General features: G+C 39.4%; 1 protein-coding gene across 5 annotated transcripts in view; it reads right to left on the bottom strand.

The window, feature by feature from the left end:
* Positions 1-22,091, bottom strand: part of kcnt1a (potassium sodium-activated channel subfamily T member 1a) — a 38,709-nt gene extending 16,618 nt beyond the window's left edge. For 4 of the 5 annotated variants that reach the window (XR_006827918.1, XM_046067645.1, XM_046067646.1 and 1 more), the window contains exons 1-9: positions 18,257-18,511; positions 4,912-4,991; positions 4,417-4,564; positions 3,407-3,454; positions 3,002-3,050; positions 2,771-2,830; positions 1,976-2,050; positions 828-911; positions 248-342 (exon numbers count right to left, since the gene is read on the bottom strand). Coding sequence is in view for 4 of the 5 variants with exons in the window: in XM_046067645.1 (XP_045923601.1) it covers positions 248-342; positions 828-911; positions 1,976-2,050; positions 2,771-2,830; positions 3,002-3,050; positions 3,407-3,454; positions 4,417-4,564; positions 4,912-4,991; positions 18,257-18,345 (728 nt within the window). In the remaining variant the exon portion in view is untranslated. Of the gene's footprint in view, positions 1-247; positions 343-827; positions 912-1,975; positions 2,051-2,770; positions 2,831-3,001; positions 3,051-3,406; positions 3,455-4,416; positions 4,565-4,911; positions 4,992-18,256; positions 18,512-21,981 lie in introns of those variants that run through there. The other variant, XM_046067648.1, reaches the window with a different exon arrangement.
* Between the last annotated feature and the right edge of the window lie 1,197 nt (positions 22,092-23,288).

Here is a 23,288-nt window from a genome sequence, read left to right as displayed (position 1 = left end):
CTGCAACCTATAAAGCTTAAAACATACAGCTCTTGCTGAGATTGCGTCAGAGAGGTGTTTATATGAATATATTATATTATATATGTATATATAATGAAACATCAAATGCAACCTAAATATAAGGCATTACACCACCATAGAGTTGACGTGAATAAGCAAATAAAAGTATAGTTAGTATACACATAGAAAATAAATGAGTTGTTCACACTAAAGAATGACAGAAGGACCTTACAAACTGCAGCCTCACCCAGTGAAGACCAGGCAGAGAAGGGTGCAGATGAGAATGAGGACCTGGTTGAACATGGCTGAGTTGGTCCTCTGGATTGCTCTGTGGACATCATTCTACCCAATAACAACAGCACAAAGAACATTTGAAGCTACAAACTCAGCTCATATGAAATAAAGGCATCAACTTGCATCTATCAAAAGTTTTCTATGATCACTGATGTCAGTTCAGTTCTCACATCATTAGTTGAGCTCTTTATTACAAATGGGTATGGCATTATGGTTCTACTATTGGATGCTTCCTGCTGCAGAAATACAGCCAAGCAGCATGAAATAGAGAACAACATGATAAAATGCTGAGATGATTGCAAATGATCCCCCAGTGGAAGCCCTCCAGGGTGCACACACTCAGAGCAGAACCAAAGCAGGAGAAGGATGTGTTGTTGCAGCCGCAGTATGAATGACTGTGAGCATGAAGGCCTGTATGAATTAGTCAGCTGACCCAGCATAGTGTGACTCAGAGCGTCTTGCCTTAAAGTCATTAAATGTTCATTAAAAACAAGTCATGAACAGAAACAGTTAAGCTAAAGCTGTTGACTCACGATCATGTTCTCCAAAGCACACTTGGCCAACCAGCAGTTGAGAAACACGGGAATGAAGATGTTCCTTATTGAGGGCCAGAAGATCTGAGGAGAAAGTGAGAAACTTCAACTTACTAGTGGATAACATTTCTGAGTTAAACCTTTCTTCAACCATGTTAATCACACATTAAAAACTGCACACCAATGGGAAAAACTGTATGCATTGTGGCCTAAATGCTTAACCCGTTAAAAAAAAAAGAAGTAAATAAATTATAACCTGCTTTTATTATCTAACGTTTTAAAACCCAAAATGACTGTGGTGCAGAGGTATGTCTTCAAATTCTGTATAATTCTGTGCCCATGTAACTCAGTCTGACTTACAATACTTTTGTATGGCTTTTATTCACAAAGGCTAACACTGTGTGAATATGAAGTCAAATAAGAGTCGACAGTTAAGCCTGCAATTTTGTGAGGCTGAGACACAGCGGCGTTTTGAGCTAAATGTCAGCATGCTACTGTAACACACTCACAGTGACAATGTTAACATGCTAAGCTGGGATACTGTTTACTATGTTTGCCATCTTAGATTAGCGTGTTAGCAATGCTAATTAGCACTAAACACAAAGTACAGCTGAGGGTGATGGGAATGTTAGTTTTGCAGGTATTGGTGATAAACTACTATTGGACAAATTAAAAGCTGATGGTGATGCTGGTAGAAAAGTTGGTGGATCGCCAAAGTGATTGTTCATGACATGAATGTCTGTAAAAAACCTACATGGCAAACCATCCAAACGTTTCTTTGAAATTTCACTCTGGACCAAAGTGTTAGACCAGCAGCAGCGTGGCTGAAAACTCCACACTAATGGAAAATGTGTAGTGTAGTTTAGATCCAGAGTAGTGTAGAGATACAGCCTCTAGTTTCTAGCTATCTAAATAAAAAGTGTAGACTATAGTTCACTTTTTTTGTGTCCATTAAGCTGAGTCTGACTGTCAATAATTTGTATGGCCTCATGAAGGCTAGCATTGTAAGAATTTGAACAAAAACAAAAACAAAACAGAGTAAACATTTCCTCGGTTAAAAGCAAAGTTAAACAAGTAGGTGGTTAACTAGAGGGAAATAGTTATGGATAATAGGATAATGAGTATTTCAGTTGTGGTAAATGTTTTACCGTAATGATGAAGGGAACTGTGTTGATCATCTCCAAAAGGAAGGACACCTGGAATATCTGCTCCCAAATGTTCCCCTGAAATTAAAAAACATGCACAGACTTTTTAACAATTTTACCTACAAGCACACAATAGACAGTGAGTCACTGCAGACAGACTACATTTATATATTAATTGTAGTCTGTCACTTTCCACAACCACTTAATCCTTCACCTCAACAAGATCCTGTAATTACAGTCTGTCCTTAATGTAGCTGTGACAAATGACTTGGGCTAATTACACCACTTACAGATTGTCAGTCTCACAGACTGTACTGGCTTTTGTACAGCCTGTATTTTGTAATCATACTGATGTGCTTCAAGTCTGTGTTATGAAGTGATTTTCCTTCTTTAAGGGTAATATCACAGAGTTTCCCCAGGTCAAGTTAGGGTCATTTGCAGAGCTAAAGTAAGCCAAAGCTCACAGCGTGTGACTCTCCACAGCAATGAGTTACACTCTGTCTCTCCTCTCTGTATGTTTGGATGACTAGACTGACACAGCTGCCTTGATAAGGCCAAACTCTGTCGTCCTTCTCCTAGGCAAGCTAAGTTTAAGATTAGCTTCATTTTGTTTCAGACAAACTGACTGTCTCCCCTTTAGAAAGTATTACAACATGACTTATGTAGCATTAGAGTTTAACATCTAATAAGATGGTTACACATATTTAGGCCAGTAGAGAATGACCTGGTAGGGGGTACAGCGGAGACTCCATAGGGACCGTAGAGCAATAAATATTGTAGACAAATATTGTGCGTTACCTTGTAGCTCAGATACATCAGTAACATAGTCTCCAGGAAACTAATGATGGCCACAATCACCTGTGCACAGGAAATAATAAACACAAACTCATGTATTCAGTGTTTTCACAATTGTTTGGATGGTCAAGCATATTTGATTTTTCAAATATTTCAACCCCATTCATAGATTTCAGTTTATAAAGGTTTTGCTTATTTAATTTAATTGTTATTCTTCTCTGTACATGTACTTACTTGAATGGCCCACACAGGCACCTTTCTATCCACCCAGAAGATCAAACCCCTGTCAGATGGTGCATACAAGAGCAGCTCTTTTATTAACAGTTAAAAATAAATATCCTCAACACTAGAGAAGAAAGACATTGCTATCTGTTTTTATACCATCAGCGAGAGATAAACAGTCAAACTAAGCTATATATCTAAGATCTTTGGATGGGTATTAATAGAGTAAAAGAGATAATAGATATGACAATCTGTCCAATTAACATTGATCACATAATATAAACACTCATCTCATGCCAGGTAAACTGATAAGGTGAGTGCAGGAGATAGCGAAAGAGAACACTCTTACCAGTGTCTACATAATCTTTTTCTATTGATTTGTCCCTGTAAACAGAAATCACACTTTCTGCTGCTTACCAGTTAATTTCTCTGTCTTGCACTGATCCGTTCCACGGACAGTCAACACTGCAGAAAAGTGATGATGGTAAGATTAAGAGAAAAGTATACAGACTTTAAGCAGTGTTTTTCATTAGGTTTTATACATGCTGATTTAACCCAGTGAAGCAGTCTCTTCACGCTCGCCTGTAAGCAATGAAGAGCAACACAGTTAAAACATCTGTGTTTCAACTGTCTCCTTGTACCACTCTATATTATTGTTTTAATGTTTTATCTCTACTTTTTTCTTTTAAGGTTTTATCCATAATTGTACTATTGTTAGTTTTTCTGTTGTTGACTTTGCTTTGTATGTTGAGAAGTGATACCGATACTCAAGTACTGTACTTAAGTACAAATTTGCTTGTAATTTACCTGAGTATTTCCATTTCATGATACTTTCTACTCTACAGGGGGAAATATTGTACTTTTGTCTTCATTACTACAATTATTAGGCAGCTAATGACGATATGAAAATGTACAAGTACAGCTGAAAAGATAAGTCAATTGAAAAAAAAATTATATGCAGCTATTTTAATAATCATTGAATTTTTCATGCAAAAACATTTCATGGTTCTAGCTTCTCAAATGTGAGGATTGGCTGCTATTCTTTTTCATTATTTTAATAATTTAATACATTTCTAAATGAGGTTTGTACTATTGGGCTCTGTGTAATTGTGATAGCATTTCTCACTATTTTCAGAATTTTAGATACCAAACGATGAATCTGTTAATCAAGAAAATAATCAGCAGATGAATCCCTAGTAAAAACTGTTGAGCTCCACCTCAACCAACTACAACAGTAGAATGCATGCATTAATGCACGAGCAATAATAAGAGACATGCAAGACTTGTACTTTATTTTTACAGTGTGGTATTAGTACTTTTACTCGCATAAAGGATCTAAATACATCCTCCACCACCAGTTGTTGAGACACTCCTGGGCGCTTTAAATAAATCTTTACTTAGACACTTTTCTCTCAGTGTGAACAAACCACTTGTTGTTGCCACTGGGAGAGTTTTGCTGTCCTGCGGTGTGATTGGTGCTGGCGCCCTGACCAGGGTTGTCTGTTGCCACTCGGATGATGTACAGCAGGCAGGTGAGCAGCTTCAGTGAGAAGTTGAATACACGAATCCTAAGACCTAAAGATGAGAGAGGCACCTCTTTTCTAAACAAATATAACAAACAACACGACAGCAGCAGCAAAAATGGGCTTTATTGTGACTTGTAAGAAACATCAGTGTATATATGCGCTTATATGTGTGTAGATTTACAGTAAGTGCAGCACAGTGGTAATTCTCTTTCAATCTATGGTTGCTAAGAAAGACACTTGTGGGATTCTACACTGCTGTTGTGTTTGTCTGTATGCATCCGGGTGTCATTAAGCATGAATTTACGGATATTGCTTTTATTGTGAGGTGTCCTTTAATGGGCTCTTTCAGTTATGCATCAGCTAATGCAGGGACGTGGGAAGATGGCCTACACTTACTTGATCTTTGGTTTTTGATGAAGAAAAGCTTCAGACGCTCCTTGAAGGTGTTTTCATTCACATAAAACTCTACCTGCACCCTAAGAGGGAAGAGAAGGAGAGGAACTGTCACACAAGTATCAGCAGCATAAACAAAAGGAGCCACGCAGATGCTTTTCAAAGCAGTTTTTTACAGTATGAAATTTTTTTGAATATTAATAATATTGTTTTTCTAATCATCTGCCGGAGGAGAGTTTGGTAATTATCTGTCTCTGATTTTGTTCCCAATTACAAGACAGGGTTACTGTACCACATGCAGACAAAGGAGCAGCTGTTTGAATTCAATCAGGAGAGACTACCTCTGAGTGTCGTATAATATTTTTTTGCCATGCGTACAATAAAGATGTGAAATGTGATAGCCATAGGCCATTAGACCCCATCGTGACGTCATCATATTTTAAGGGGGTGGTGAACTCCATAGAGTTTGGACACAGATGTGGTAGTGATGGGAGAAAGAAAATTCTGAAAAACTGGATGTGATGAGGAGTGGACTGATGAACTCAACCTGGGCACTGGATATGGTGAACGGGGGTGACATTGTTTATATACACATCACTGCTCATTGAGACCTCTGACACACCAGTCAAACGAGAGAAAACGTAGCTCAAAGCCTGTTGCACATCCCAGATTTAAAGTTTGACAGCACCAATATGATTGGATGATGGAGATCGTGGCAAACTCTGGTTGGGTAAAGAGTAAACGCCCACAGATGAGAGCAGCACATCCGAGTACTTTGCCCCTATGTCATGCCCCCACCACTTTCTGGGTGCAAACAGCCCCTCTGATTTGACAGCCGTTAAATGCAAATTCTGGGGTCTTTGCCTAGATATTAGAAGCCCAAATCTTATGGCCAGTAAGGTAAACAATTATGTTATGCCGTTGCCATTCAACAATTGCTGTTGTTATATAGGAAAAATGTTAGAAATAGGGGTTGATATGTGTCCTTTCTGTCTGCCTCCATCAAAGTGGACAACCCTAACAGTATACTCAGCAAAAAAAGAAACGTCCTCTACAACTGCTTTTATTTTTCACTTACTTTTAACACTTAACATGTGTAAATATTTGTAAGAACGTAGAAAGATTCAACAACTAAGAGATCAACTGAACAAAGTTTAACAGACATGTGAGTAACAGAAATGGAAAAATGTGTGCCTGAACAAAGTGGGGCTCAAAATCAAAAGTAACAATCAGTATCTGGTGTGGCCCTGTGGTCCGGTACAGGTGTCACTGCGAGGATGATCAGATGTTCTTCCTGTCTCCCTGTAGTGCTTTTTTAGGCATATCACACCACAGTCATTGCAATTTATTGCCCTGGCAACATCGGCAGACCTTATGCCTCCTTACAGAATGCCTAAGGCACATTCACGCAGATGAGAAGGCACCCTGGGCATCTTTCCTCATGCAGATGAGAAGGCACCCTGGGCATCTTTCCTCATGCAGATGAGAAGGCACCCTGGGCATCTTTCCTCATGCAGATGAGAAGGCACCCTGGGCATCTTTCCTATGTGTTTTTCAGAGTCAGTAGAGAGGTCTCTGTACAGTTCTAAGTTTTTATAAGTGTGACCTTAATTGCCTACCGTCTGTATGCTGTTAACGACCATTCCACAGTCAATAATTGACTAGGTTCATTCAGCCTGTTCTCATGCCAGGGCGAGTTCAATCTCAAAACATTTTTCACCGGTTTGCAACGTTTTCTAATTGAACGACATGTTTCCTTGCAACGTTCTGCAACGGGCTTCGAAGTATGGGCCCAATCCCAATGTCCACCCACACAGACTCACAGGCTTTGAGGCGCGTTCCCGGGAAGTAGTGTTGTGTCGTTCAAAGGTCGTTTCGTTCATAAGAACTAATCGTGTGTATGACTCGGGAGGAACGGGTTGTCTTCGTTCATTTTCGTTCATTTTCACGCATGCGTGAAGGATCTCGGACTCTTACGTTCACTCGTCACACGGCAGCTGCATGGGCTCCGTCAGCACAGGAAACTGAATTGATTAGTTCACGACTCTCAACTGTGGGTCTCTAGGTCTGAGTCGTTCATTTGTCATGTGACAGCTCCTACTGTGGAGCAGGAATGAACTACTCGTTTACCGCTCACAGGGGTCCTCCTCAGTCTCAGTTCATTCTGCAGGCTGAGTGACTGCCAGCGCCGGAGAATGAGAGGCAGGTCGGCTGTCAGGTAACACTGGACTGGACTGACATTATATAGCTATTTTGTTAATTATGTGACATTTTATAAAGCATAACATTATTACAGCGCAGTGATGTTGTGCTAAGTTATAGTTTTAACACAGTAACTTTAGTCCTGCTAGTGTTTACAGCTAACAGCTGATGAGAGTTGTTCTGGGTCCACTTCAGAGCCCTGACAGGGTTCTACCTGGAGCGAATTACCTCTGATGTCGTCTCCTCTCCAAAACAAACAGACCCGGTCATTAAAAACAGTTGTAAACAGCTGTAAACAACTAACAGCTGATCCAGGTCCGCCAGAGAACGCAACGAAACTTTTACTTTTTATTTACCAACAGAGCCGAGCTGTTGTTTCACCGCTCGTGACTGGTGAACAACCTGCAGTGTTTGAGAGCGATGTGCTCATGTGTGTTTCTCTGTCTGCAGAATCCGGACCTGATGTGGCCCATTCTGCGTCCAGACCTGCCAAACTGCTGCGTTTATATATGTTTATTTCTTTGTTCCTCTCTCTGTGCTGGAGTTCTTTAAGAACTTGGTTTTTTAATCCAGATTATTATTAAATTGGTTGAATTTTAATAAGAGTGTGTTTATTCTTATAGTGTATCAAGCTTATTACTTCAATATATTTACTGCAAATCTGATAGTAATATTTTACTCATGAATAGGGACGTTAGGCTGCTCTATGAATGAGAACTTTAGAGATAATGATAGTAATTATATACATAAGCCTTTATATGGCTGGTCTGGTTGTATACTACTCAGGAAAGATTGTGACAATGGAAGGATTTAGCTGGAGTAGTGACTTGACTCGCCGCAGGGGACAGTGAGAGAAAAATCACGGCAAATCAGTCTTATATGAAAAGAAGAATGGTAAACAAACAAGTATCTACACCACCGATGATGTTTAAATTGTTAGAATTTTTCTTAACATAGATTTAAGATGGTACATAGAACACATGAAGTCAGAGGAATGCAATCACCTTATTACACACTTTCATATTCAAATATTTATTTAAGTTTTTGCTTAATGATGGTGTTTTGACCAACAAGAGTGCATTGACTATAGACAAATATATATATTTAATATTTACATCTGATCCACTCTGTAGGGCAAGGGCCTGCAAGACTTAAAAATCAGTCCAAATCATAAAATAAAAAGTGTGCAACATCAGCGTCGCCAAGGTAACATGATAATGTGGCAAGGTGCTGGCCTGTTCCTGTTCACAGCATTGTGATCCCTTGCAGCCTCTTACACTCAGTCACTTTCCAAATGATGTCAGTAAAGTCTGTGAGGGTTCAGGGATTAGGGTTTAGTGGGGACATTGCGATAGGCTGAAGAGACGAATCCAGGCGCATCTGTACATGACGCCCTGGGGTGACGGGAAACGCTAGTAGCACTTAAGGTGCTAACTAGCTAGCTAGCAATGTTTGTGTTTAAGGCATTGACAGTCCCCCGAGGCTACTTACCCTAACCTTAACCATCACAGAAGTTAGTGCTTAAATCTGAGTCAGTAAATATATTCATGTCGACCGGCTAACTCTACCTGCTAGCACTTCGGCCATGTTGCAATGCTATAGCAAACTGCAGCGTGTCATCCACACGCAAAATTGCTGTTGTGTACAATAGCTTTGTCAAAGTGTGTATATATGACGCCTGGGATGAGATCAGGTTGGTTCATTGAACAAGCATGGAAAACATTATCTGTAAAGTTATTTGGATTTTTACAGAATTATCTTTAAAATATGATGTCCTAAAAAAGGGAAGCTTCTTTTTTGCTGAGTTTACAACTAGGCTGCCTTATCGATGTATTTCTGACATTTGTCACTTTTTTTATTGTTAAAACACTTTGCTGTTTTGGCATACACACCAACCCTCACAAGTTTCACAGGAGACTTTCGTTTTATATTGCCCTATTGTTTTTGTTCTCATTATTCTTTCTTTCTTCTTTTTCTCCACTAAAAGTGTTGTGTGCCGCAAAAACTGCTGGACAAAAACTCACCAAAATTGGCACGTAAGTTGCAAATTCCACCCACTACTCAGGCAAAAAAAAAATGGCACTCATAGACCTCATGGTGGTGCTATAACAATTGACTTTACGTTTTTGCAAGTCAAACTTCATTCATCATTTTAATCTCTGGATTCATCTGCATCTTTGCTCCAATGGTCTTCTGCTCTGAAAATGTCAAATTATAAGACTTTTTAGCACTTTTCTCTAAAAAACATTTTTGCAAATTCGACCCAGACTGTTACACCAATTGACTTGAAACTTTGTCAGGATCATCCACGGACGTCGGTGATCCAAAATTATCAAAAGAATTTTGATAGGTCAATCTGTTTTTTTTCCGTAAATTTATACTTTTGTGAATTAATGTACAATTTTACATAAATGCCCGTCAATCAAAATTGGCTTAAAATTTCAGTGTGTAATATTTCTGAGGATCTATTGACAGAAATGCAATATAATATCTATAACTATGCTTTCAGTGGTGTGTAAAGACCTTACATAATTAACCATTATGTTTTTATTACCTTAGGATGAGCCATTTATATCTACATAACCGCAGTCACCCCTCCTATGGACATCGCAGCATTTTGTCGTCATGTTTCTACAACAGCCGACAACGGACAAACAGCGCTACAGCGCACGTTTGTCATCACGGCTTCTTCTTCTGCTTGTATAATTGCGAGAGAGCCGTGGTGTGTTTCCGTCAGTGTCTTATCTTGTTGGATTAATTTCATGTATAGCCTTGTTGTTCTCCAACGCTGTGGTTTGGCTTTTCTGGTTATGTTAGCGAGACAATCAGCTGATCAGTAATCGGCAATAAAACTAACGTTAGCTTACAGCATGGAAGCATCTAAACTTTTACTGCTCTGGTAGAATAAACATGTAGTTGGATTGATTTCATTTAGTTATTCCTCAGCGCTGTGCTTTGGCTTGTTGTGTAAAATATGTAGTTGGATTAATTTGATGTAGTGACTCTCTGTTTTGGCTTTGTCGAGACAATCAGCAGATCACTAATTGGCAATAAAACGTAGCTTTCAGCATCTAAGCTCAGATCAGCCAGCTAAACTTTTACTGCTCTGGTAGAAAAAATATGTTGTTGGATTGTAGTTTAATGTAGTTATTCTACAGCGCTCTGTTATGGCTTTGCTACGTGGACAGAAATGTGCCCTTACCTTCCAGAGACAAACCGCTGATGAATATTATTGGCAATAAAACGGTAACAGCAGGGAAGCTCAGATCAGCAGCTAAACCTCTGCTGAATACTGCCCTGGTGGAAAACGTATTTATTTTACTGCTAATAGTGACACATAACAAGACCTTGTAGTGGACCAGCCAGTGTGTTTTAATTATTTTATTTTGGCCTTTGTGACCTGCACACGAAAAGACTCAGCTTTGGGGTCTAGAAAGCTCAAACAGACATAAAGACTACAAACTGTGTATTCTGAGATACATCCTAGACACCCTGACCATAAAGGTGTCACCCCGACGCTCCCCAGGATGAGCCAAATGGCAGGGTAACAATGGCAACCGTGCCCCCCTTTCTAATTACTCCAGACATCAAAGATCCCATTTCTCAGTCTTGACTCACTAGCCCACCAAAGAGCCATTAACATTAACTCTTAACATGCCCTCTCCCTCTTCACACCCAGTTGTGAAACCTTCTTTATTCAAATAATCTTTGTTAAGTTACTTAGTAGTTCTCTCCACTTAAATTTGAGTAGTTCTATTACCATGTTCTTGTTAAAACTGTGTTGAAAAGAAGAATCCATAAAGAAAGTTAATGTTAATGGTTAAAGTTAATGTACAACTCCCAACAAAGATTTTGTACAAGTAAGATGCATCACTCTGTAGCTCAAGAGTGGAGCGTACAACACATAGGGTGAAAAGAGGAGCTGTAGCAATGTGCAGTATGAGGAAAAATATGGTGTTTTTTGAAAATTAAACCATGTAAACCTGTTCTGGTACAACCCCTAATTAAGATTTTGAACCTGAAAATGAGCATAATACCACCTCTTTAAAGAAATAATCAGTTATCTCAGTCTCCTCTCATGGGACCAGAGCTCCCCCAGAGGACAAAAGAAGTATTACATGTAATGCGTCTCCTGCAGTTTAATGTATCACTCTGTATTTTATTGTGGATAATCTCATGCCGACTTTCAAGTTTTCTTTGTCTCACAGTAACTTACTCAGCCTACATCCGCGAGATCTGGAGAACCTTTGTGGAAGTTATTCTTTTCTTTTTTTGTTTGTGAAGTTATCAGACCGTTTTAAGTCACGCAATTTTAATTCAGAAACAACCAAGTTTCTTTTAAGCTTTATTCCGTCGAGTTAACTTTTTCTGCTTCCCCGAAGTTCGGACCCAGCCACGTGGGTTAGTTACGCCAGCAGCAGCTCAAAGGACATCAAAACCCATGAACCGAGCCAAGGTTAACAGCCATCACTGCAAGTTTCTTCAACTAAGTTACCAGCCGAAGCGGCGGAGCTCCAGAGCAATTCCCTGGCAGAGACAGCGATCAGCAGACGGCGTGTTAAGCCATCTCAACCGAGAACGCACAAAACTAAGCCAGCGTGGGGCTGCCGAACACTAGACGGTGGAGAAACAACAAGCAGCAAGGAACCAAAGGCATTCTGTGGTTGAGTTGATGTCCAATAGTCTTTTAATCCGTTAGTTTAATCCTAGCCAAATTTAACCTAGTTATTAACATATAACTTGCGTTTATTAGTTCCCTTTCTCTCTTAGAATCACATCCTTCTCCACAATAACTCAGACCAACTAAATTCACAGTGAACTCCACTACATTCTCATTGTGTGCATCCTGTTTGTTTAGCCATTGTTTGTGTCTTTGATGTATATTTAACCGCATTTATATTCACGTAATTAGCTAATAAATTTCACCTAAATCACAGGAACTGTGTGTGTGTATTGTTTAACTCCAGGTCACTGTAACGGAGGATTTACGCCATAGATATGAGATTGACTGATTGATTTATAGAAATTACTACTAACTGATCACTAGGAATAATTGTGTAATTATTAAACCCATAACGTTACCCAGGGAGTCCGGAGACCCTGGGCGAACTGAATTTCCGGTGGTGCCCCGAGAATTTATTAATTAATATTTCTGAATAAGTAATATTCATAATTTTATTAACACTAGCCCATGTAGGTATACTACAACCGTGTGCCTGTCAAGTGACCAATAATGAATACTTTCCGAATTTGCATTAAAAATTGTGCTTCGCCACTGTGCATACAATTGTGTATATTGTACTTTCACATGCTAAATACCCATTAAAAATGTTGCACCGTCAGTACTACTTTGTGTTTCTGTTGTATTTTTTAAAAAATTTAAAAAACATTTTGGTAAGATTTGCAGATTGCTTATCTAATTAATTAAACAATGCCAGAGGAGCCTTGATCCTCACCTGACAATGCCTTTTAAACATCATGTATTATGTGGTTTATAATGGACTGTGGTATAGAAACAGTGAGGCTTACATTTTCCTGTTATCTGTCAGTGGCCATACTTGATGCACTAGATGTGACAGTGTTTCAAAGATGTGAGATGTCATTTTCTTTGGTATGTTAGTCCAGATATGCCAACCCTCCCAAGTTGTAAAATACTGTATTACTGTATTACTGTATCAGACATCATGTAGCACTTCATTTCTTGATGTGGCTGTTGTTTTTTAATGAACAAATATTCATAAAAACATATGTTTTTACTAAATAATTAAGTAAATATAATTTCTTAATATAGCCATCTAAAGAAACCTCATTTCTTGACTGGCCACTCTATGCAATCTCACAGAGGGCATCTTTTTGTCCTGTCTCAGGCACTGTAGCTATACAGCTCGCTTGGATGGGGGGTGGGGGGTGCAATTCTCATCTCTCACCACTAGATGCAAATTTACACACTGAACCTTTAAGCTATTGTAACCAAACTTGACGCATCTGTTCAGGTGCTCAGTCCTAGCTTCAAGACTCTATGGCTGCCGTCTCATGCCCTCTTGTCTCATGGCCTCCCGCGTGGTGCCTTCCGCTAGTTTCTGCGGTGCAAAATAAAAACTCACATCTGGTTCGTTCTGTCTTCCTCGTACTTTGGTGTTTTTGACCTGAATAGTTACGGCAATCATGCAAATGGATAAAATACTTAATAAAATATCTGCTGCTATATCCTGTGTATGTGCCAACTAAACGACACACACACACACACACACACACACACACACACACACACACACACAGTAGAATAGAATAAGCAATTGTATTTGCAGCAATTTCCCTTTTAAGTGTGGAAACAATGTAGAATATTTAAATAAAAACGAGTCTTGGAGAGAGTATAACATGTTTATTATTTTGTTCTCCATTATCACTGTTGTCCCGCACATTGGCAGAAATTGCTGCAGGATCCAGGGTGGGGATCTTCTGAAGATATCTCCTGCAGCTCACCTCTTCCAACGTACCCTGTGTTTATAAGAAAAACAGAACAAAATCATACTCTTGATCTGCTCTCATACAGTGTTTAGAATTTCTTTTGTTTCAGACAGTCTTTTTTTGTTAGCAACAAGCATGCTCAGCACAGTAGGCTGTGCCCGATGCATATGTTATTTTTTTAAAAGACACTGATGTGTTCCTTTGGTAAAATCAACGAAAGAAACCACTAAGGTCTGTTATCACAAATTGCTATAGGTAACAAGTTAGTGTTGAGCTAATATTCACTAACAAACGTCTAATTGAAACGCTGTAGCAGTTAAAGTCATCGCAGGTTTCATCAAATAGGTTAACGTCAGGGACACAACAATAACACCCAGAAATATGCAAATATATTTATGACCAAATATATATATTATATATATTTATATGTTTTTAATTGATTGCATGAATGAACTCACCCGTGACTGACTTTTTCCTTCTGCTGCTGCTGCTTCATCTTCTCTTGATTGTGACCGCATTGCAAACAACCTTTAGGTGCATACCGCCATCTGTACAGGAGTGTGTAACACACACATAATTCGCAATTTCCATTTTGACACTTGAAACTATGTTTAAAACAATCTTTCTACCAGATTGCTGGAATAGCATTATCATTAGCACAACAGTCTTCATTTATCAGTTCAAAAACACCAAAGAACGAGGTAGAAATAGGGAACAAGACGCGAGTTATTATTTAGAAATGTAGAAACTAGCAGAGGGCACCAGGCGGGAGGGCATAAGACGGGAGGCTCCAGGCTGCAGCCATACCCGTCTCCCTAGCTTCGCTGAGCAGTCCTGGGATATTATACCACTAGGGGGCACTACACTTGCAGAAAGTTTATACCTCGTAATTCGCTGCATGGATTCGTACTACTTGATTGATGATTCCTCAAAGTGCGCATGGCTTTTTACAACAAATGTAAATTTCTCTTGACATTTCTCATTCCATACTTCAAACAATCAAATCACCCGTACGTCCTAGAAAGCTGACATTTTTTCAGCACATCTATTGATATGTGACAAATGTTTGCCTCACTGCAACCTATGGTCAATTCAGAAGTCAGTCACTCTATATTTTTCAGAATATGCTAATTCAGTTAACATCTATATCCCCCCTACTTTAATCGCTACTAAAATCTACAGAGATATTCTCTAGACGGCCGATATCAAGTGTATCAAAGGGTTTTTACATCGGCCAAATGGTGAGTCTGCAGTGATATTCAGTCTCTTGCCATAACTTGTACAGTATGCACAACATTTTCTCTTTTGCTCAGTTTTGGATCAAATGCCACCAAAACAATTGACAACACACCCAAAACCAGCAGAATGATGTGTGATTTTTTCTTTTTTCTCATTTTCTCACCAACATCTTGACTGTGGTAAGCGTTTTAAGTTTAAACTGACAAAACTATGGTGGAGATAAATATGTATGGCACATGTGACGTCATTACCTCGGCTTGTGAGAAGGTGTGAGGGAATGGCCTCTTGCCAGTAGCTCAGTCAGTAAGTCCCCTGCTCTGGAGAACTAAAGTTCCAGGATTCAAATCCCCAGGTGACCCAATCAATATTGCTGACAGTGAGGGTTCTTCAGATCATAGTAAGTTCCCTATTTTATTTGTATCGAGTGACACTTTCTTCTTAATTTTAGCTGCCTAAAAGTGTTTGTGCAGCTTAAACTTTAAATCTTGGAAATACAAAATGTTGCAGGTGGGTTGAACATTTAACCCAGTAGTGAGGTACATATAAAAATCAAGTTTGCGTTTCCGCAATTATCTCCAAGTCCAAATTCTTTCATCACTTTAATCTCTCAAGTTGTCTGCATCTTTTCTTCTCCTCTGAAAATGTCAAATGTTGTTTTTTTCACGACTTGCTTGGATGCCGATCATTGCCGTTTGCGGCTGTATTTGCCTTCATTGTTGTTTCTGGGACTGTACAGGGTGTATAAGCCCTACAACTCTCTCCCTGTTTCCGACTAGCATGCATGAACTTGCTTGCTCAAAATCATAGGTACAGTGTGTAAGAATTGAGACTACTCTCCACCTGTTGAATTCATACTCATAAAAGAATAGGGGCCAGCATTTCACATACCAGGTCATACCTGCTGCTAATTGCCATTAGCTGAGTTGCCATGCAGCTAACTTAGTGGTCCTGTCAGCTGACTGAGTCCAGAACGGGCACAAGAACCGGAGCCGGGTGAAGGGCAACAGAACCGGGCCCAGCAGCCTCCCAGTGAACCGGGAGCGGGACCAAACACAGCCTGATGGTAGCCAGTACAGTACCAAGGCATCAGAGAGCAACAGCTTGTAGAGCCAGAATATTTTTGCATCTAACTTGGTGAATTAAGGGTTTGTTTCATCAAAAACCAGAGCTGCTGGTGTTTGATGGAACGGAGGTAAGAGTTTTATTTTGTTTCTGTCATGTTTGCATGAAGTGTGTTTTAGCCTAAAATGAGTTAACAAGGCAATTACAGTTTGGAGAGAAACTTGAATTCAGGTGTACGGTTGTATTTTTCTGTTTGATAAGTAAAATATGTGTAAGAATATAGACATTTTCAGTTTTAGATCATTTATTAGACTAACAAGCTATATAATTGGACTATCGCCTCTCAAAGCACAAGTGGTATTACAACACAGGACGGACTGAGCAGTAACTTCCTTGTGGGAAAAGAAATTGACTGTATTAATTATGAAACAAAATCATTGAGAATTTAGAAACAAAGTACAAGGAAAGTCAGTCAGAGAGAATAACCACAACTCATACAGCAGGTAGGTTTTCAACACATGGAAAACCTTCACACTATCAAAGTATATGTTCCTGGTGCTGCCTTTGGAAGAGAGTGCAAATGAAAAAATGAAAAGACAGAGCACAACCATAAGAGAGATTGGAAGATTCTGAGGGAGGTTGAGCCATTGCAGTAATCCCAGATTTCAATGTTGTGGCTGAAAGGTTCACAGTGGGAAGGAAAAGGCAGTGTGGGTTGTTGGATGCGCCAACATCCCTTCGGTGTGCACTGCAACAGCTACTTCAGGTCTGCACAATGATAAAACTACACCACAGAGTGAAGAAAACCCTTCAGAGGTGAAACAGAGAACACTGAAAAGAGAAATCCTCTGTGATGAGATCTGAAAACAGCTGTCAAATCTGGCCAGAAGCAGGGCAGAGATGAGCTGTGGAGGTAAAGGCACTTCAACTGAGAGCTGGCTGTGACACATGAGAGTCCTACAGATTGCTCTCTGTCTATCTGTCTGTCTCTCTGTCTCTCCCACCCACACACCCACACACCCACACACACACACACACACACACACACCCACAGATAATGGTGCCAGTAATGACCCTTAATCAGCTCCTGCTGAGCACACAATTACTATCTGAAGTGGTGACATTAGTCATACTGCGGCGTCACATCGGAATTTCAGGCAATACAAGACACGCAGCTCTGGGAGCAATCAGATTTTTTAAACCAACTAATTGCGACTGAGCAAGTTCTGCAAGTAGGCAACAATCACGTTGCAGCTCTGAAACAGGCCTCCCTTTATCAAAACAATTCACCTTGATGTGTTCATCAACAGAACGAAACCTGTTTCTCTGAATACAAAAAGGTCAAATAAAACCTGAGGGTTTGACCACAGTCATGAAAATATTTTTGGTACCTTATTAAATGCAGCTGAAATCATTAGCTGATTGATCAATTAGTCCATTGGCAAAAAACGTATAGATTACTGTATTGAATATGTTTTCTTTCTCTTGTGTGATAGTAAACTGAATATATTTGGGCTTTGGTCTGTTGGTTGGACAAAAGCAAGCAATTGTTAGTTGCAATATGAAACTCCTAATATTTAAACTGGAAGGATTTGTCAATTATTTAATTATTCAACTGACAAAAAAGTAGCCTATTCTGCAGCTTTTTTTTTTCAAATATTCATTTTAAATCAATTTATTAAGCAAAAATGCAAAACATTCACTCCTTGTAGCTATAATATGAATATGTTCAGTTTTTCCTTGTCTTATGTAATAGTAAACTGATTATCTGTTGGTTTTGGATTGCTTGGACATTTTATAGACTATAAATCGATAAATTGATGTGGAAATGGCAGATTAATGGATAATGAAAATAACTGTTAATTGTAGCCCTAATATCAAACACTTTATTACTAAGGAGACAGTTAGTTGATTAGTTGACAGACAGAAAAGTTATCGGCAAATATTTAAAAATCGATTTTTAAAATTCTTTGTGTTACATGATAATGAATTGAATATCCGTGAGATTTAAAGTAGGCTAATTTCAATTCGTGAGGGGCATTTTTCACTAGCCTTTTTCCTGACAAATAAAAGATTTGATGAACTGGGAAAAGACTGAATTGACAATGAAAATTGTTTCCATGAATGCTACAAATAAATGGCATTTAGGTTCTTGTATAAGCAAATAAAAACGCAGGCATTGTTTTGCGCGCGCTTATTAAATTTGTCAGAAGAGCGCGCGTTGCTTGCTTCTGTGTATAACTTCAATTTGCCTCAGTTGAAAAAAAGAACAATAAACATGTCTCACAAAGCTTCCCTTTCTGTGCGCCCTGCTCCTCTCCACTGACATCAGGACATCATGCGCACTTATGAGGAACACTTCTCCATGTGGCCCTACCTCTGACCGGCATCACTGCCAAAAGGGTCCGAGCTCCAAGTGGCCACGGACGAACTGATCCAGGTTGGGATGATGATCTTCGGATCCATTGTCCATTGACACCTGTTGCTGCGTCGTGCAGTCAGTCTTAGTTCCTACAGTATACGATTCTTATACCAACACGCCTCCCCGCAGCTCTAAAATAACTCAAGCACTAACTGTGTCGGGAGATGTATTTTTGAGCTTTGTGAGGAAAAAAAACAAAACACGCCGATTGCAACAAACTATATTAAAAAAAATAATTCACAGACATAGCAGTGTTTGATAAATAATTTATTTTGAGTAATATTTTTAGAAATATATACAGTCTCTCTTTCTCTCTCATGCCTGTTGCCATAGCAACGTTGCTACGACTGGAATAACCCTAACTGATGCTGTTGCAGGCAGCATGGTCCTCTCCTGCACTGCAGCTAATGAAAAAGCTGTAAACATTCACTCTGACACACTGCAGTTGGCATCAGGCTTCATGGGCATGTCAGTATTTACAGGGTCTCCAACGTGTCATCGGAAGCTCCCATGACTTCCAGACTGCAAAGCCCAAATGCTTGTGTCATCTTTCTGTTTTTCTGTTTTTGCTCTTATGTCAGGAGAAATTAACAAGAGGAGGCTGTCGGGCTCTCTCTGCTCTGCTGATGTGGAGGTTTTGGCATCATGAGGGACAGACAACAGGAACAGAAAGATCGATGCTTTTCCATTTGGATTTGAAATTGCAGACAAGAAATTTAAGAACAATGTAGCAGGCTCTGCTCTCTCTCTTTGTCTGTCTCACTCTCTCTTCTGTGTCCCTCCCACCTTTTTGTCTTCTCTTAATTTGAAGAGTCTGAAGTAGTAATTTATAGATGACCTCCTCCATGAGTCAGTGCTTTTGAAAATACCGGAAGAGGCCACTCCAATTGAACCACCTTCGCCCACACTATAACTGTTGCGCCACTCAGTGTGGCTCTCCATGCTTACATGAGGAGACCCCTATATGCCATCATTCCTGCCTGTAAATTATGTGACATTTTACATCTATACATTGCTAAATATAGCTGAAAGACGTCACTTAGGTGGGAATAATGAAGACATTTAAAATAGAAAACATATGATAAACAGTTAATTGAAAAAAAAAACAACACTGGAACAGATGAAAGGAGAAAGCGGTCAGAGAGAAAGACTGCAGCACTTCATATAAGGCTAATACTTTGACAGTATAGTGTGTGTATATGCTTTTATATGTTTCTTCTCATGCATGCCTGCCTTTGAGAAAATAAACCTTTGAGTGATGGATGATCCCTGGGCAGATGTGACCAGTGACATTTAGGAGTTCACAGACTGAACACAAGCCTGGAAGCTGACCACTAAAAACCTAACCTGAGGCATCACTCACCTCCAGCAACACTATCTACCCCGAAACAGAATCAAGATTCATTTGCAGGGAAAGAACAGAAAAATTATAATAACTGTCTAAATAGGAGCCGAAAATGTAGACAGCTTTCTGGAGGTCATATGGGGAAAGGTCACATTTGACTGAAAGGATTGGCAGAGCTTGTTGTTTTTCCTCATCAAATAGATGTCAAACATTACAAACAGCACTGCGGTCTCAAAGGTTTACTGCTGCTGTAATCACATCTAAAATTACATTTGATCATCACTCTCCTGAGTTCCATCTGGCAGAACCCCAGATTACATACTGAATAAATATCTTTAGGAAACGCAAATATGAGCGGATAACTAACTGCTGTAGATTGTTCAATTCCAACACTCTTCAAAACCATTGCAATAACAGAAAAGAGGACATGTGTTTTGCTTTTTCAAGCTATTTTGGACTCTTTGTTTTAGACTTGAGAAGCAGAAGCTATCAAAATCCTTGCTATATCACTGTGTCGAATCTCAGGACAAAAACAAATGAAGCAGATCTCAGAAAAACAGACTGCTACTGATCTTGTCTATGAAGCCCAGAGGCTGCAGCAGAATGCAGAACTGAAGGTACAAGAGGAGAATGTGTGGATGAGGAAAGGTAGATAACAGAGGGACTGATGGTGAGATCTCATTTCAAATTCTTATTGTGAATTGGGTCACAGTGTTGAAAACATGTTTCGAGTCCAACTTTTTCGAGTTTCAAATAAATTCTTAGGAGAATGTGTCAAACACACACACATACACACGCTTCACAACTTCTGCTCAACAACCAGAGTGATTCAAAAACACTCCTCTTTTTCAGCACCATGGACAGCACCCTAAACTCTGTCATGTTTCTGCTTCATTTCCTCTTTCAAGGCTGACAAAATCCAAAGCACAAACACCACTTACACCGTATAACAGGGTTAGATGACACTTGGGTATGTTGTTGTGTATGCTCAGACTGTAGGGGATAGACAAGGTAAACACTCCATGCACAATAACTGATGTAACACTAAAACAACTACAAACACTGCCTCAAAGGGGGGTCAACGCTAATTCAAAGATTAGCATTCAACCCCAAATTAAAAGAGGTCTAGTAATCAGCACATTTTGAAAGGTGAAAGCAATACACCACTGGTCAAAATAAAAGTGAGGAAAGAGGTCTGAAAAATCTTTCATTAAGTCTTATAGAACTGCAACCAACAATGATTTTTATTACTGATGAACCGTTTTGGTCTACAGTGAAATAGTGAAAAAATTACCACAATTTCAAAGATCACGAGGGGATGTCTTTAAATGTCTTGTTTTGAAAAACCAACAGTCCAAAAGCCAAAATGTAATTTCAGAGAACCATAGAAGATGTGCTATGACAGTGTAGAAGTAGTGAATCTTGGCATTTTTGTTTTTAAAGTTACTTTAACAATTAATCTATTATTAAAGTAGTTACCAATAAATATTCTGTTGATCAATCAGTGATTCCCAATCACGGCTACTCGTAAGGTACTTCTACAGTTGCTTGGGAATACAAGGAAAGAAAACACATTCTCACTCCCAACCCATCATATGGACACTTTGTCAAGACCCTATGGTGTCACTTGCTAATGCCCTGGGTACCCCTTTAGCATCATTTTTGGACGTGTAGGATCAGATCAGCGGTCAAGTTATATGCAATGTCCGGTTAGACTTTTAAAATAAAACCAGTGTTTAATGTTGTGAAACGTCAAAATTTGATTAGGTTCAGGCACCAACACTACTTTGGTTAGGTTTAGGAAAGCATCATGGTTTGGGTTAAAAATAACTACATTACTTATGTGACTTAGCTTAAGTAACGCTTAACTTAACTTTTTGTTTCACATGGGAAACGAACACTGGTCTAGTAGGCGAAAGTCTGGTATCTGGCCCACCCCTCAACCCATTAACAGATCCACCCGTCCTAACGCTACAGGGTTTCCTCCAGTGCATTAAACTATGATGCTAAGGGGCTTCCAGCATTACAAACTGACGGCAATGGGTCTTGGCCATGCATCAATTTGTGAAACTTGGGATTGAGAACAGGTTGGGAAAGAATGTGATTGGAGGTATCTCTCAAAACAAGGACTAACAGATTTATTGACTAATCGAGTTTCATCTTTAAAGTGTTAACAGAATTGTCTGTATCTGAAAGTCAAAATCTGCTATGTTTCTCACAATTTTATACTTTTGACCATCACCAAAAATCAACAACTTCTTATGGGTTAATGTGTCTATGTAAAACAACACTGCTCAACCTTATTTCTGAGAGTTACAGTTTCTCTGCTGCCTACCTGTCATCATTCTGGAAGCTCTGGTCCCCGAGCAGCAGGTCTCTGAAGCGGAAGCGGGGCGGCAGCGGAGGCACCTCACTCTCCAGCTGCTCCATCTTAAGAGTGGAGATGTCTAAGATAACCCCACTGCTGCTGATGTTGGTCGGGAGTGGCCCTGGAGAGGCGCTGAAGGGAGAGGAGAAAAGTAAAGAAGCAGAAGGGAAATGAAGGGAGAAAGAGAGGAGAAGTGCACAAGTGGAGGGATTTGGAAGGGCAGGCAATGCTGAAAAGGAACAAGGAGCACAGGGAGAAGGAGAGGAAGGAAGGAAAGGAAACATGGGATGAAAATGTGCAGACTGATACATGCAGAAAAGCATGGTTTCGAGAAAATGGGATAGAAAAAAGATTCTGTCACAAACTGGTACTTCACCGCACTCCAGAAAATTCTCCACACTCAGCTTTGGTGATTACATTTAATTACCCTCTTTCACTGTCTGTTTGCAGCTTGTTCTGTAATATGACAATAGAAATCACAACCAGTTTACAGTGAGTTAGGCACCATGCATATTTACTGCTTTAACCTGCAGGTGCAGACATTAAACGCAGTTACTGTGGTTGTAAGCATTCATTTGTGACAATTTAAGCATAATGAGCAGACACAGACTGCTAAGGTACAGTTAGACTACAGTAGAGTAAACAGAGTCTGAACCCTGTTTCTTATGTCCACAACTTGATTTTATTGTTTTAACTCTTAACAGAAGCATAACTGTTCTTTAGACAAACACTGTATATATACAGGTATTTCTCTGATATGGAAAGAAACACTTTTTGTTTCTCATAATAAATCAGTTCTAGGTGCTAGAGAGAGTGAATGCCCACCACGTCTACTGTTTATTTTGGTCTGAAGTTTTCAACCACTGGTGGAAAGTAACTAAGTTAATTTACTCAAGTACTGTTTTTAAGAACATTTTTGAGCTACCAGCACTTTATTTAAGTGACCATTTTATGATATGATCACTTGAAGGAATGAGATTCATTAGAAACCCCAGGGTAAAGTGAATGGATTGATTTATACCCTAATATTTAGAGTACACTGCATGGATGGGTATTTTTAAAAGGCTACAAGCTTCACTTGAACACCTTGCACATTAATTCCCTGGTTAAAACATCCCATTCCATTAAATATTTCTCATCACTGGGGGATGGAAGAAATGTATTTTAGGATTCAAATGAATTTTCATTGGAGACGGGTGCTGTTTTTTAGTCTCTTTTAAACAGATGACTGAAGAAGCAGCTAAACTTCTACAATACAAGGCAGGCAGAGTGTA

Source organism: Micropterus dolomieu, linkage group LG13 (genome assembly GCF_021292245.1).
Source record: "Micropterus dolomieu isolate WLL.071019.BEF.003 ecotype Adirondacks linkage group LG13, ASM2129224v1, whole genome shotgun sequence".
NCBI lineage: Eukaryota > Metazoa > Chordata > Actinopteri > Centrarchiformes > Centrarchidae > Micropterus > Micropterus dolomieu.
This window is presented reverse-complemented; position numbering and strand designations above follow the sequence as displayed.